This window comes from Marmota flaviventris, chromosome 1, assembly GCF_047511675.1.
Source record: "Marmota flaviventris isolate mMarFla1 chromosome 1, mMarFla1.hap1, whole genome shotgun sequence".
NCBI classification, from domain to species: Eukaryota; Metazoa; Chordata; class Mammalia; order Rodentia; family Sciuridae; genus Marmota; species Marmota flaviventris.
Window position 1 is genome coordinate 206,186,891 of NC_092498.1, and position 14,683 is coordinate 206,201,573.

The window sequence follows — 14,683 nt, forward strand, 5'->3', positions numbered from 1 at the left end:
TAGGCCCTCAAAACCATATCTCTGACAACACAGCAGCAACAAGTCACCAGGATGGCAGTTTGGCATTTACTGAAGCTCTCTGCACATGTAAATGATGTGTAGTCACAGCGTCCCTGAGGAATCGGGTTAGTAATTCCCTGTACAGTGGAAGAAATGAGTCCGGGCGAGGAGGCTGGGGTGGCGCAGCCACCCTGAGGACCAGCTTCTCACTAGACACCGGGAAGACCTCCTGGGCCTGCCCACACCTCACTGCCACAGCCCCCCGACTTCCCTCCGTTGGAGATGTGCCACCTGGGCTCAGTGCTAGGCTGTCACACACTGTTCACATGACCCCCATTGAGTCCCTACAATGATCCCGAGGCAGGACCTCAACTGCCCTCGTTGTAATTGAGGAAACTGAGAGTCAGACGGAAAAACTACTGGCCGGAGGTCCCACAGCCCGGAAGTAGCAAACCTGGCTCTGGAGCTGAACAGATGCCCTGCGTGTAGCTGAGACGGTCATTAGCCGTCCCGTTATATGGGTCGCCGGTCTGGAGATTAAAGGTGGACTCTGTCCACAGATAGGACCAAACTGCCCAAGCCCCACTGTGTTCCAGAGCACCCTGTGGCTCCTCACTGGTCTTCCTCCATGACAGGGAACACAGTGCCTCCCCAGCAGCGCCTCCCTCCCATAGTTCTCCCTCAGCCTGACAGAGGGACCGACCCTGGGGCTCCCTACACACGCACGCACCACACACGCATGCACCGCATGCACACACTCTTACACATCCGGCCGTCTGAAGCCAGAGGTGGCCGTGCTGTCAGCTTGGAGCAGCTGGTATACCCAAATACCCTGATGTCCATCCAAACTGGACAGCCAATCCCCAGCCTCAGCCACGGGCCTGGATGTCCTGAGGCCACAGCTCTCGCTGGCCCTCGGCCAAAAAGACAAGGAGGGCACGGTGTAGCAGATGCACCCCTAAGCGCTGGCGCCGATGGTGGGGCCAGTCTGCCACCACTCCGTAGTAGTGCCCTTGTTTCTGGTTGGTCAGTTTCTGGATTCCTAGAGAAATTAGAAAATGGGGTCAGAGGGATGGCTTCAGGGTACCCCTCCACCAGAAATATATGACAGCAAACCCAAAATGGGTTGCCCTCAAATAAGGATAAACAAAGGGAGCAAAATTCATGCAAATTCAGGTACAGGGTTGGTGCTCAATAATTGCTTATTCACTGAATAAATGAATGAACAACCCTGAAAGGGAAGAGGTGAGGGAATCTGTCAATCAAATGCCCTTCCCCAGCCCTACATCTTAGGTACCCACCTAGAGCATCCACAAGACATGCCTCCCGAGTGTAAGCCTCCACAGCCACCACGTGTTGGAAGCAATGCAGGGAGATGACACCACGGCCACTGTCCCAGATGTCCAAGATCTGGCGCACCTTGGGGCATGCCTGGAGGGCCAGGGCAGCATCAGAGGTTGCCTGTCCCTGGCTGGCTCCCCCGGCTGGACCTTCATCCTTGACCTCAGGCCTGTTTTCTCTTTCCTTTGTCTTTTTTTTTTTAGGTTTTAGTTTCAGGAAACTTCTGGGCAAACGCTTGGGATACAGGCCCCTCCAGGGCCCCTGATGGGAACAGCAGGGCTTCCGGGGACACAGAGAGGAGTGCGCTCACTGCTCTTGAGCAGAGGAGTAAAGATAAGGCAGGACGAGGGGCGGGAAGTAGAGGGACCCTCGACCGGCAGAGGGAAGGAGCTTTGGGACCTACGGGTAGCCATTCCCAGCAAGCACCCCAACTCAAGTAAAGGATACCAAAGTGCTATACGATCAATGCGGCCTGATACCTGTTTTCTTGGCCGTCCACGGTAGCCAAGGGCCTCCCAGAGGTGGGCATCTGGTCGGGCACGTGTCCCCTTGCCCACATAGAAGATGGCACGAACAAAAGTCTGAAAGCACTCGGCTTGGGTCAGTGAGAAGGCTCGGGCTGGCAGATCCTGAGTCTCCCTGGATAGAGGGGGACCCTCAGAGAAGGAAAAATGACATTGCCACTACCCAAAGTCACAGAGCAACTTGAACCCACATCCATCGACCTCCATTTTATAAGACCAGGGAAGGGTGGCTGCTCCCCAAGGATACTCAATTGTTTAAAGTTGGGTTCAATCATTTTTTTATGAAGAAACTGATGATCAGAGAGGGCTGGTCCCTTTCTTAAGAATACACAGCAAATACAAATCACTCCCCAAATTTTCTAGTTTCCATCTCTGGGTCTTTCCTGTGCCAAGTACCTGGGGTCTAGCAGCAGATATGTGAAGCTGGACTTTACAACCCCCTCCCGCCACCTCTTCGTGGGATCTGGTCGCTCAAACTGCTGGGCAAGTGCATCTTCATCAGACTGAGCATCTGGAATATGGCCTGTCCGTAGGGCCTTGGCCAGTTCTGGGCTGTACCCTGAAAAATCTGGGCCTGGGAGGGGAAAATAAGTCGGGGGAGATGGAGGAAGAGGTGATTCTCAGAGCTGATGAGGGGTAGGACTGAGAGCTGGGGTCTCCGGGGATTCCTGGAGGCTCCTAGGATTCTGGATGTCCAGGAGACACTAACCAGGGGTGGCCCGGGCTTCCTCGGGCTGTTGACGGTAGGGGTGCCAGGTGAAAGGCGCGACGAGGCCAGGGCTCTTGTCAAGCATTTGATGTGCCTGCGGCAGCTCCGGGTCAGATTTCGCAGGGACTGGAAGGTGCTGGCAAGAGGGGACAGGGTCCCTGCCCTCTGTGGAGCTCAGCTCATCCTCTGTCAGCCAGAGGACAACCTCGTCCCTACCAAGGAACGTCTGATCATGGCTCAGGTTGGGGGGTCCAGGTGGCTGTTCCTGTGGAGGGCTACGGGCTGAGCTCCCATCCAGGAGGGAGGCTGAGGAGGGAGAAGGCGGGCAGCTTGCTGTATGGGGACAGGTCAGGCTCAGGGCCTGCAGACAGGTGCTCAGCTCTGCCTCCCTGATCGCCAGATGGCCTTGACGCACCAGCTGTGGGGCACTTCCAGGTCTTGGTATTGTCTGAATAGGATGGAGATCAGGCAGTCCCCGAGTGGTCTGGGGCAATGACCTGACCCAGGGAGAAGTGTCCAGGGCCGGGTCCTCATCTCCAGAAACCTCAACTGCAGTGACAAAGGAGACCTCCGAGGAGCAGTCCCAGCACCCGAGGGGGGCCTCTGAGTCCCCATCCTTGTCTGCAAACTCAAGGGCGTCAGGGAGGTTGGGGGATCCTGGGCCAGACTCCAGGCCCACGGCCCCTCTGTCAGCTCTGCTCAGCGGGGCTTGGAGTGCTGTGGAGTCCAGTGTCACATCAGTTGGTGCAGAGACACCTGGGCCTGAGATAAGAGAGGGAGCGAGAGACAGAAATAGATTCAGATCAGACAGAAAGAGGAGATCAGAGTCTGGAGGAGAAGGGAAGTTGGAAGCAGAGGGAGCTAGCTGGACGGTGGCCACGAGAGTCAGAACCAGCAGGTGGCAGTAGTGCCGAAGACCATCAAAAACAGCTGGGGACCAGGGAAGCAGCGGGAGACTGTGGATGCCAGAGGGAGGCACTGCAAGCACCACGCGGCCGCGCAGGCCCGACTCACTGCCAGGCTCCGGCTCTGACTCTGGCTCCTGGGCCTCTGCCCGGGCTGCGGTCGGAGAGTCCAGCTCGCACAGGACGCGTGCGCAGTCTTGGTGCCCCTGTTGCACCGCTAGGTCCAGGGGCCTGAGTCCGTCCTGCGGAAGCGCGGTCAGCAGGGGGCGCCCGAGGACCTTCCCCCTCTCCTCCTCTCCCTCTGGGTCCCCCCCATCTTCTCTGAGGAGTTCCCCCACCTGGTCACGCAGCGCGGGGTCGGCTCCTTGGCTCAGCAATAGCTCCAGGCCGCGGCGACAGCCCCAGGCGGCGGCCACATGCAATGGCGTCAACGCTTCGGCCGATCTGGGACGAGAGCGCAAGAGAGGTCACTGGAGACTTCACCTCCTGAGTAGGACCTAGATCGCGGGCGCTGAGAACTGAAGCCTGGGCCCTCGGGCCCTAAGATCCCCAAGCCTCACCCTCGGACACCAAGCCCCGGGGGACAGACAGCGGTACGTGCGCTCTAGGATTCCCAGGCCTCGCCTCTCGGGACACCCCGCACTGAGCCCAGGCTTCGCCTTACCGAGCATTGGGGTCCCCTCCTCCGCGTAGCAGGACCCCGAGGCAGCACAGGCCTTTCGGGTGTCGGGCTCCAGCCGCCAAGTGTATGGCGGCCGCGCCATCGGTAAGCACCAGGTTAGGGTCGGCGCCGCGGCGCAGCAGCTCCTCCACTGCCCTGCTGACAGAGGGTCAGAGTGGACCTCGGCCCCCTCCCGACCCGGCCTGCCCACCGATCCGACCCGGGCCCCACCCTCACCGCGGCTCCTCCTCCTGTAGGGCCGCCCTCAGCTGCTGAGCCAGGTCGGCCGCGGCACCCATATCCAGGGCGTCCCCGGGCCCCGCTGCCCGGCCCGCCGATTTCCAACTTCCCGCGGTGGCCTTGTGCGCACGCGCCGCCCCGCCCCGCGGCCCGGGCCCCCGCTCCCCCGCGCTGCACTGGCTGCTCAGCCAGGTCACCCCGCGCCGCACCGCCGCCCACATCGGAATTCCCGAGCCTAGTGCGGGTCCGCGACACGCACCAAGTGGCAATCGGGAGGCCCTGGCACCGCCGATAAGGTCCTGGGCACGAGCAGGAGGGTGGGTGTGCCCTTATCTCGCCTCAGAACCGAAGACGGACGCACCCTCCCGGGAGCGCTCCATCACGGAGCTGGGGAAGCCGCCGCGGGGCGCCAGGGCGCTCGGAACCCTCGGCCACGGCGGCTGCCCTTAGCGCGCAGCCCCCACTCGGGAGGCTGGTTCCCAGCCTGCCGCCCTAGAAGCCGTGCAGCGCCGTTCCCGCCCAGCAGAGTCGGGAGTTCGGACTGTGGAGGGTGGGGCCTTACTTTCCCCTCGGCCAAATGGGAGAACAACTGTAACGAAAGAAAGGGGCATTTCAGCACAAGGCCCTCACACTGTAGGTGCCTACTAAGTGCTGAAAAAGAAGAAAAGCAGTTGCTCAATAAGTTATTTTTGTTTTATGTGGAGCTGAGAAAATCTGGTCCATAAACTTCTCACAATTGCATCATCCGGGGAAGATGGTTGAGTGGACTTCAGTGGACCTCTCCTATCTTCCCGCCGCTAGGGAGCACCCACCTTAGCTCCTGGTCTTTGTTCCAGGAAGGATGACCCTGGCCTGGCCAATCAGCATCCCAGAACCCTGGACCACAACCGGCTTCAAGGAAGTCCACCTGACCCAGAGAGGCCCAACCCGGTCAGGGAGCTCACAACCCTCACTTCTCTGCTTTGGGACTTAGTAAGTGGTGGGAGCTACCTCACCCCTTTCCACGGGTTGAGGAGAAAGAAAGCAGGGCACACTAGACACCAGCTGGGCAGTTCCGGTGGCAGGGAGCACTGAGGCACCCTTGAGCCTGAAGGTGCCACCTTGGCTTCTCATCCACAAGAAAGAAGCCATTCACCCTCTTCCTTGCTTGATGGGTGGGTCTCTGTCACTTCCAACAGAGTTGATCCCAATTAACACGAGATTATTGTGGACCAGGGCCAAGGATTCTTAGATTTTTATTTTGATGACAAAAATCACATACAGAACAAAGGTTATAATGGAACAACTAGGAGTGGGTGTGGGCTAGAAAACATGGAGAATGCGTGCCCAGAGTTCCTGAAGGGCCTCCTGGAATTCTGGGTTTCTTCCCAGGGCTGCCAAGTGCCCTGAGTACCTCCTGGAACCCCTAGGAGTCCCCAAAAGCTGTTTGAGAACCAGCACTCTAGACCAAGAGTTTCCGGGGACCAGGCTGAGATGCACAGTGACGGTTCACACGGTGGCCTCAACCTCAGTGGCTTCTTCCTCCTCCTCCAGCAGGCTGTAGGAGGCATGGCTCTGGCATGGTCGCTGCAGTGGGTGGGCCAACAGCTTGGCCATGCAGTTGTGTAACTCGAGGGCTGGCCCGGCTAGGGCCACCTCATATTTATAGCTGGTACCCTTGGTGTCCAAGCTGCCCATGAAGGCAAACATGTCCTGTAGGGGGCAGTGAGCGACAACTCAGGCAGACATTGATCCTGATCCACCCTCCAGGTCCCCAGAAGGCTTCCCAAAGGAAGAGACATCTGGGGTGGGATCTGAAGAGTGAAGACAAGTTTGCCAAGCTCAAAGCACACCCGCTGGTACCCACCCAAGAGGTCTCAGTCCTAGGTGTGTAGGATCCCCCAGCATAGAGAGCGGTCAGATGACACCCCAGCCCACACGCTCGTCTTTTTCTTTCTGTGTGTGGTACTGGAAACTGAGCCCGGGGCTGCTGTACCACCAAGGGACATCACCAGCCACTTTCATTTTTTTTATTTTGAGGCAGGGACTCTCTAAGCTGCTGAGGCTGACCTCCGACATGTGATCCTCCTGCCTCAACCTCCTAAATTGCCCAGCTATCTATTTAAATGTCTCTGGCAGTGCTGGGGGTAGAGTACAGTTCTCCCAGCCCAGGCGAGGGCTCTGCCCAGCCTGCACGCAGATCCTTCTTGAGGATGGGGAAGGCTTCCCACGGGAGGGATTTCTTTATCTGGGTAAAGGTCTGAGCAGGTGCTGGTCTCAGCTCCTCCACTGAGTCGGATAAACAAATGCTCAGAGTGGCCAGTGAGGTCCCCGTTAGTTCAGGACTGAGATGTGCAGGGTCAGCAGAGTTTAGGAAGAAGGAGGGTGTGCCAGGCAGAGGGCACAGGAAGGCAAAATCAAGAAGACGGGGAAGCTGGGATGAGCTGGGCGGGGCCAAGATTCCTGGAGCCACTGTCCCAACAGTCCCCACAATTTTCAGTCACCACCAGCTGATCACAGAGGAGTGGCAAATGGTTGTTGATTGACTGATGGCCACCACCCAGCTGGATCAGGGCTCCAGGGCTCAGGGTGCTGACATATCCCAACTCCACCCACCTGCCACCGCCCCTCACCTTCCAACTGGTCTCCTCCTCCTTCTCCTCGGCGCCATTGTGGATGTAAACAACATCAAAGAAGAAATATGGACACTGGAACATTCTCTGCCGGGGAGAGGAGAGACTGTGGGCTCAGGTCACCCCAACGTCCGCCTCAGACTCCAGGAGTACCCTTCTAAGCACCCCAAGCCTGTGGTCAGGAATCCCCCCCAGCATTCACCCTCCGTCCTGGCTGCAGGTGTCCCTCCCTCTCCCAGGCCTCACCCACCTTCATGGGCTCTGTCAGGGACAGCTGGGGCTGGCAGGGCGGGCGGCTGTAGACAAGGATGGTGCGGACCACATATGGGGGCGGGATGGTCTGCACGTTCTCCGTGACAGGCAGCTCTGTCTTCTGCTGGCTGCAGAGCCAGGAGGGGAATGGGTCAGAGCATGCTTTGGGGTCTAGCCCTCCTGCCACCTCTGGAGAGCCCAGCTCCTCACTGGGCATGCAGGGCCCATCTGGCCCCTCCTGAGCTCACTGTTCCCTCTGAGCCATCCCATACTCTCTCCTCCACCCCCAGTACCTCCCTGGACTCGCCCCTGCCTGGTCTCTCCTGCTACACCAGGGATGCTTCACTGATTACAAGGCCAGATCCTGTGCTGACCACCTGAGGGCTCTGGGTTGGACCTGCCTCTTGACACATGGCTTCCCATCAGGCCAGGGACTGCTTCCATGGGAACCAGATTTTTCCCCCCCCAGCACTGGGGATTGAACCCAGGCTGGGGAAGTATGGTTTTTACAAGCTTTTCAAGTGATTAAAAAATCTAAAGTGGTAGCTGGGTGTGGTGGCGCACACCTGTAATCCCAGCAGCTCGGGAGGCCGAGGCAGGAGGATTGCAAGTTCCAAGCCAGCCTCAGCAATAGCGAGGCACTAAGCAAGTCAGTGAGACCCTGTCTCTAAACAAAATACAAAATAGGGCTGGGGGTGTGGCTCAGTGGTTGAGTGCCCCAGTACCAAAAGAAAAAAAAGAAATCTAAAGTGGAATCATATTCAATAATACAGGGAAACAAGAAATTTCCAACTTCAGTGTCCCTAAATTAAACTGTCCTGGCACACAGCCACACCTGCAGCAACAGAGGGCAAGAACCGTGACGGGGACCTTGGCCTGCCCACAAAGCTGAAAATATTTACTGATTCTTCACAGAAAAAACTTTGCTGACCTTTGGGTGGAAATAATTAGTGTGGAGCACTATGGGGCAGTCACAGCACGGAGACAGAGGGCAAGACTCCAGGAAGTATGTCCCTTGCAGAAAATGTTCCCAGATAAATAAATGAGCAACTCTGCGGGCAGCACCAGGCACGGGCAGGCTGTAGGACCCCTGGATTATCTCTGTGCTGCCGAGTTTTGACCAAGAAAGATCTCTTTTGGTTTGCTTGGTTTGGTTTTTGTATTTTTGCAGCGCTGGGGACGGAATCCAGAGCCTCACACATGCTAGCAAGCGCTTTGACACCGAGCCATACCCCAGCCCAGGATCTTCTCTTGGAAGGTGGATAACTTACATGAGGCTGAAGAGCCCTTCCAGATCTGGTGGGGATGCTAAGGAGAAGTCCAATGGCTTTGTTCAGACAGTCAGAGGCAGGTGGCTTCTCGTGATCCTAATGTCGGGAGAGCCCAGACCCCTCCAGACAGGCTGTGGGTCCCTGGCAAGTGGCTCCCCTTCTCTGAGCCTGGTTCTTCTCAGCACAGATAACAAAATAAAATGCTGACATGGGACCCCTGAAGGACCTTGGTGATTGAAAGCTCCTCTTTTCCTCAGGGCTGGTGCCACTCTTCTCACAATTAGAGCCACAAGGGTGGGGGGGGGTCTCACTTCTGTTCTCCTAACATGCATCAATTTTTTAATTCATGGAGATCATTTTCTATTTAAGTTTTGGGTCACACCTGAGCCTTTAATGTTCAGATTAGCATGAAATGCACTATGTACAAGTTAAAGAGACTCCAGGGGCAATTCTAACTTTTTAGTCACACACTGACATTTACTGAGCACCAACTGTACACCTGGTGCTGCACAAAGTGTTCCCCGTGTGAATGCATCTTGGAAATCCCGAGTCCAAATCATCTGTTGCTGCTTCTGTATTGTTAAAGGTTGAGTGTCCCTTATCTGATATGCTTGGGACCAGAAGAGTTTTAGATTTTGGTAGTTTTAAAGTCTGGGAATATCTGTTATGCTAATATCAGATTGGTCCTCAGCGATGCGACCCAAGTCTGAACAAGAAATTCGCACCTATTATGCACAGCCTGGAGCCTGCATTTTGACAGTGACCGTGCCCAGGAGGTCAGGGGTGGACTTCTCCACCTGTGGCCGCCATGTGGGCACTCATCAAGTTTCAGACTTTGAAGCGTGTCAGCCTGGGGATGCTGAAGCCCAAGGCGTGGTCAGTTTTGTGTCCCACGTTACAGATGGGGAAACAGGCAGAGAGGTCACCTGCCCAACATGTCGCTATGCAGCTGGGACCTGAATCTGAGCTACTCAGCAGACCCTCCGTGGCTCAGCCCTGCGGGCCCAGAGGGGACAGGAAGGAGGCCCCCCCAAGGACAACGGCCACAAAGGATACTGAAGGAGGAGCACGAGGCCGTTTCCAGGTCGTAGAGGCAGCTGCAGAGCTCGCGGGGGTCAGAAGTAAGGCCGGAGAGCTACAGGGAGGCACGGGGCTCAGTGGGGAGCTGGTCCCCACGGAGCCCGGGGTCAGCACCCGCCCCACCTCACCCAGGCCGTGTCGTCGTTCACCACCACCAGCGCGAACTCGTGGCTCTTGTCGATCTTGTGCTTTGTCCTCACAAACATCTCGATCATTTTCTGGGAGACATTGAGGGCATTGGTTTTGGAGCTGGGAAGGCACAGAGAGTAAGTCGATCAGGGTCCCCTCAGCCTGCAATAGGGTCCTGGGGTGCATGTCATGTGGCAGGAAGGTGGCAGCTTCGGCGCAGCAAGGACAGAGCCTGGGCCGCAGGAGAAGCCAGAAGCCTCAGGGAAGGAGTCAGGCTGGACCTCTGGAGCCGGGCTCATAGTCATCGCCGAGGCCTGGGAGACCTTCTCTCAGCCATGGGTGCCAGAGTGGAGAGAGCTTCACCTTGTCTTGTTTGTTTTTTCCCACAGGCAGGGTCTGGGTCTATTTCCCAGCATGGTCTTGAACTCCTGAGCTCAAAAGACCCTCATTCCTCAGCCCTCCAACTAGCTGAGAGCACAGGCCTCGTCACCACACCCGGCTCCTAGGGGCTCATCCTTAGCATCTCCCAGGAGCCCTTGGGCTCCACCCAGGCCCTGTAACCTGGTAGCACATGGCTCTGGGAACGTATTTTGGGGTCAGTCAGGCCTGGGTGTGAATCCAGGTCCTGCCCTATTATCTTGAGACCTTGGGGAAGTCACTTGGTTCTTCTCAGAGTCTCCAGGGTGTTGCTGTTGCACAGGTGATGTCCGACAGCTCCCTCACACTTAGAATAGAGCCTCACTGGGCCACGGACATCATTACTACTATCACTACTACTCTGATACTGCAGGCCTGAGGCCACACCAGGGTGGGGCAAGTCTAAAGTGGAGGCCCCATATTTTAACAGCTGGCCTCTTCTAGACATGGCCACAGGTACAAGCTACAAAATATCTTCTCACCCATTGAATGACTCCAGCTTTGGCAGCGACATTTCCTCGGACAGGTCCAGACAGATAATCTGCAAGGGAGTTAAAAGAGGGCAGTGACGGGGAGGCTGGGGCTGGGGCTCAGCGGTAGAGGACTCACCTAGCACATGTGAGGCCCTGGGTTTGGTCCTCAGCACCACATATAAATAAATAAAATAAAGGTATTATGTCCAACTACAACTAAACAAATTAATTAAAAAAGAAAAAAAAAAAAAGAGGGCAAAAAAAAAATAATAATATTAACACCAGGTCCCACCACACTGCTGGCCCTGTCCAAGGAGTATAGTCTAAAAAGGTGGTATGGTGACCCCCAATTTAAAGCCAAGCTATTCACTTTAGAAGGTAATGGATCAGGGGAAGAACACTGGACTGAGGGTCCAGGCTGACGAGTAAATAAATGAAAGAATGTTCAAAGCAGAAACATGGCAATAAGAGTGCAGTGAGTTACACTATTCCCCTCAAAAGACACGTCCAGAGGGTGTGGTGGCCAAAGTCTGTAATCCCAGCTACTCGGGTGGCCAGACCAGAGAATTATAAATTAAAAGGCCTAAGCAACTTGGTGAGACCCTGTTTCAACATAAAATTAAAAGGGCTGGGAGTAAAGCTCAGGGGTAGAGCACTTGCCTAGCATGCAAAAGACCCTGGATCCATCCCCAGGACTGGAAAAAAAAAAAAATGTCTCCAGCTCCTGCTGAAACCCAGAATGTGACTTTCTTTGGAATTAGGATGTTTGCAGATAAAATTAAAGAAGAAATCTTCATTGATTATATTATCTTGACAAATGTCTTTGTAACCAACAGAAAAAGAGAAGACACAGAGAAATAGAAGGGAAAGCCACATAAGGATGGTGGCAGATAATGGAGCGATATGGCCACAAACTAAGGAACACCTAGAGCCAACAGAGGCTGGAAGAGGTAGAAAAAGCCTCCCCTAGAGCCTTCAGAGGGGACATGGCCCTGCTGGCACCATTCCAGACTAGAATTATGAAGGAGCTAAATCCCTGTGGTCATTTGGGCGCTGTAATTCCAGCAACTCAGGAGGCTGATGCTGGAAAATGGCAAGTTCAAAGCCAGCCTGGGAAACCTAATGAGACCATGTCTCAAATTTTTAAAAAAGGGGAGGGAGCTGGGCATGGTCACATACTTATAATCCCAGTGACTCAGGAGGCTGAGGTGAAATGATCACAAGCTTGAGGCCTGTCTCAACAACTTAGCAACACTGTTTCAAAAATAAAGTGCCCCTAGGTTCAATCCTCACTATCAAAAAAAAATGTTAAGAGTTCTGTTGTCATAAGCCACCAGTCTGTGGTAACCTATGGCAACCAAAGAAACTGATACACAGACCATATGTGCACAGTAAATTTCAAAATGCAAGAATGTTAACCTAAAGGTCCTTCAGCCCAACACCACCAACTTACCACCTTTTCTGGACAGTTGACCCTTGGTGTTCGAATCTGGACCTCAGGGGCTGGTGGGGGCACCTGCCAGGGCTTGGGGCCAGTTCCTGGAGGGTTGGGGGTCCCATCTTCAGCACTGGCCGCCTCACCCTCGCCCTCACTGCGGCTACCCACGCTAGCCTGGGCCCCCAGTGCCCGATCCTCAGCCCCCTCAGGGTTGGAACGGGTGCGAGGCCGAGGTTCTGTAGACTGCTCCTCTTCCTCCTCCTCTTCCTCCTCCTCCTCCTCCTCCTCAGTGGGACTGTTGGGCTCTACCACTTCCATGGCTCCTGTGTGGCTGGATGGTGCAGGGATGGGGGAAGCCAGGATCCACCCCTTAGAGTTTTAAAAACATTTGGTTACTAAGAAGGAACACAGGCCATGAGCCACTCTACTACTGTAAGAGTCTCTCCTCTCAGGGACTCAGTTTACTCAGCTGTGGAATGGATCCCTTCCAAACCTGTTAGCCCAGCATCCAGTAGATAAGATAACAGGGCTGAGGTCCTGGCTCAGTGGTAGAGCACTTGCCTAGCATGTGTGAGGCACTGGGTTCCATCCTCAGCACCACACACAAATAAATAAATAAAGGCCCATTAACAACTAAATATTAAAAATAAATAAATAAAAATAAAATACAGTAAGATAACAGTTTCCCTTGTTTTCCCTCCTCCACCCATAGGCATACCATGACTAATGACCAAGTCCCAGTTCTTTGGCCACCGTGAATGCTTCAGAGATGGGCAAAGGACCAATATGGGTCAGTGAGAGACACATTTGGGACTTCTGATAGAGGCAGTAGGGAAAAGAGGCCCTTGCTGGGATTGCAGAGCTGGGAAGGTAGATGTTGGGAGCTGCCAAGAGCCCCTTTTGCCTCTGAGAGGGGAAAGAGAGCCTGCCTGAAGTGGCATTCAGCTATGCTTTGAATGCAATCCATAAGCCACTAACTTCCCCTTCTTGCTTAAGCCAGACTGAGTCTTCTGTTACCTGACCCGGGGACCGTCGTGGTGAAGAGAGGAATGTAACTGCTGGGATTCTCTCGCCCGTGGGAGCGGGGCGGCCCGGGGGGTGTCTGCAGAAGGACGGGGCGCGGACCTGTGCCCCACAGTCCCCCTGGGAACAGCCTGCCCGTCTGGACAGGGGGCGCGGGCTTCCTGGAAGGGTCTGCGCGCCTTGCAGCCCCACCCCCGTCCATCGCCCAGGAAGACAAAGCTTCAGCTGCAGCAAGGACAGAGCCTGGGCCGCAGGAGAAGCCAGAAGCCTCAGGGAAGGAGTCAGGCTGGACCTCTGGAGCCGGGGAAGCTGAGTCTCTAGGGAAGAGCTCCACACGTTTTCACCACCCAACTTCTACTCACCGTAGCCTGAACCTCTCTCCAAGTCAGTCACCGATTCGCTAGGAAGCCGCCATTTTCGCAGCCGGAAGTAGGGCGGCGCAGCCGCGATGCCTCCTGGGAAATGTAGTTCAGCTAACCTCACAACAAGCGGAGAGATGAAACTCAGAAAGGATAAACAGGACTTGGAAGCTGATAGGCTGTGACGGTGCCAGAGGGGTGGGGTTTAGCGTGTGATAGACTGGAGTGGAGAGGGATCTGAAATGTGATAGGCTGAACTGGGAGCAAGCGACGAAATATGATTGGCTAAAGCAAGATTAGGCGGAGCTTTTGTGTTTCGGGTCGAATCAGACTACATTGGTCAGCGCTTCTATTGTGATAGGTTGGAAGGGGCTGCAGAGGGCCTAGAGTGCTGCGTGATAAACTCAGCGAGACTGAGTTGGGCGGAAGTGAGGAGGGGGCGGGGCCATCGATGATTGACGGAGCTGGGGTGGGTCTCAGTGTGAGGCGGGTTTTCACGAACGTAGGTGGGCGAGCCCCGCCCAGTTGCTTAATTAAGACACTGTTTTGCATACATTTGCATACGTCCAAAAGTACTTAACTGTAGCTCAGTGGCACAGCACTTTCCTGCCATGCATGGGGACTTGTGTTCTATTCCTAGCACCACACGCACACAAAAAAATCTTATTTATAAAAGGGTCAAATAAGCCAGGCCGGTGCGGTGGCGCATGCCTGTATATTGCAGTGGCTCGGGAGGCTGAGAAAGGAGGATCCTTAAGTTCAAAAGCCAGGCGCTAAGCAACTCAGGGAGACCGTGTCTCTAAATAAAATACAAAATAGGGCTGGGGATGTGGCCTCTTGGTTTAGTGCTCCTGAGTTCAATCCCTGGTACCCAAAAATAAATAAATAAATAAGCCAGGAGGGGCTGCATAAACTGAACTTTGAAAGTCGAAGAATTTACCGGAAAAGAAAAGCATGGAAGCTATTCTGCCTTGCAAAGGCTTAGAGACTTTGAAAAGCCCTGGAGTTATGGAGCCTCTAACAGGTTAATATGGCTGGAGCGGAGGCTGAGGGAATTCGGTTCCCCTGGGAACTCCCAAGTCAGAGAATTGTAATTTCTCTCCCCACCACCTTTGTCTTCTTCCCCAGGGACACGGAGGCAAGAATCAGATGCTGGGCTTTGCACAATTTAAACCAAACACAGGTGGAAGGAAAGGATATTTCAGACCACAGGCAAAAGACCTCAGAGTGCAGGAAAGTTGAGAAGGAG

At 55.0% G+C, this 14,683-nt stretch overlaps 2 protein-coding genes across 2 annotated transcripts; both read right to left on the reverse strand.

The window, feature by feature from the left end:
- Window positions 1–52: 52 nt before the first annotated feature.
- Ankle1 (ankyrin repeat and LEM domain containing 1) lies at window positions 53–4,486 on the reverse strand. The gene is made up of 9 exons (XM_027932618.3): window positions 4,378–4,486; window positions 4,144–4,296; window positions 3,818–3,923; window positions 3,589–3,721; window positions 2,575–3,336; window positions 2,262–2,439; window positions 1,821–1,980; window positions 1,302–1,431; window positions 53–1,042 (listed from the first exon to the last, which is right to left on the reverse strand). Exons 1-9 carry the CDS (start codon window positions 4,437–4,439, stop codon window positions 870–872), a joined length of 1,857 nt encoding a protein of 618 aa, XP_027788419.2. The 5' UTR covers window positions 4,440–4,486; the 3' UTR covers window positions 53–869.
- Window positions 4,487–5,598: 1,112 nt separating this feature from the next.
- On the reverse strand, window positions 5,599–13,546 carry Babam1 (BRISC and BRCA1 A complex member 1). Its single transcript, XM_027932347.2, has 9 exons — window positions 13,438–13,546; window positions 12,068–12,421; window positions 10,624–10,682; window positions 9,724–9,844; window positions 9,572–9,650; window positions 8,516–8,540; window positions 7,243–7,372; window positions 6,993–7,079; window positions 5,599–6,072 (listed from the first exon to the last, which is right to left on the reverse strand). The coding sequence occupies exons 2-9, from the start codon at window positions 12,368–12,370 to the stop codon at window positions 5,869–5,871; spliced, it is 1,008 nt and encodes a 335-aa protein (XP_027788148.1). The 5' UTR covers window positions 12,371–12,421; window positions 13,438–13,546; the 3' UTR covers window positions 5,599–5,868.
- Window positions 13,547–14,683: the final 1,137 nt, after the last annotated feature.

Coding starts and splice junctions, on each gene's coding strand:
- Babam1 (XM_027932347.2), bottom strand. CDS start 12,370: ATGGAAGTGGTAGAGCCCAACAGTCCCACTGAGGAGGAGGAGGAGGAG. Junction 10,683..12,067: donor TCAACTGTCCAGAAAAGGTG/GTAAGTTGGTGG, acceptor ACTCCCTTGCAG/ATTATCTGTCTGGACCTGTC. Junction 8,541..9,571: donor GGCCTCGTGCTCCTCCTTCA/GTATCCTTTGTG, acceptor CATCCCCACCAG/ATCTGGAAGGGCTCTTCAGC.
- Ankle1 (XM_027932618.3), bottom strand. CDS start 4,439: ATGGGTGCCGCGGCCGACCTGGCTCAGCAGCTGAGGGCGGCCCTACAG. Junction 4,297..4,377: donor CTACAGGAGGAGGAGCCGCG/GTGAGGGTGGGG, acceptor CTCTGTCAGCAG/GGCAGTGGAGGAGCTGCTGC. Junction 2,440..2,574: donor GGAAGCCCGGGCCACCCCTG/GTTAGTGTCTCC, acceptor TTCCCCTCCCAG/GCCCAGATTTTTCAGGGTAC.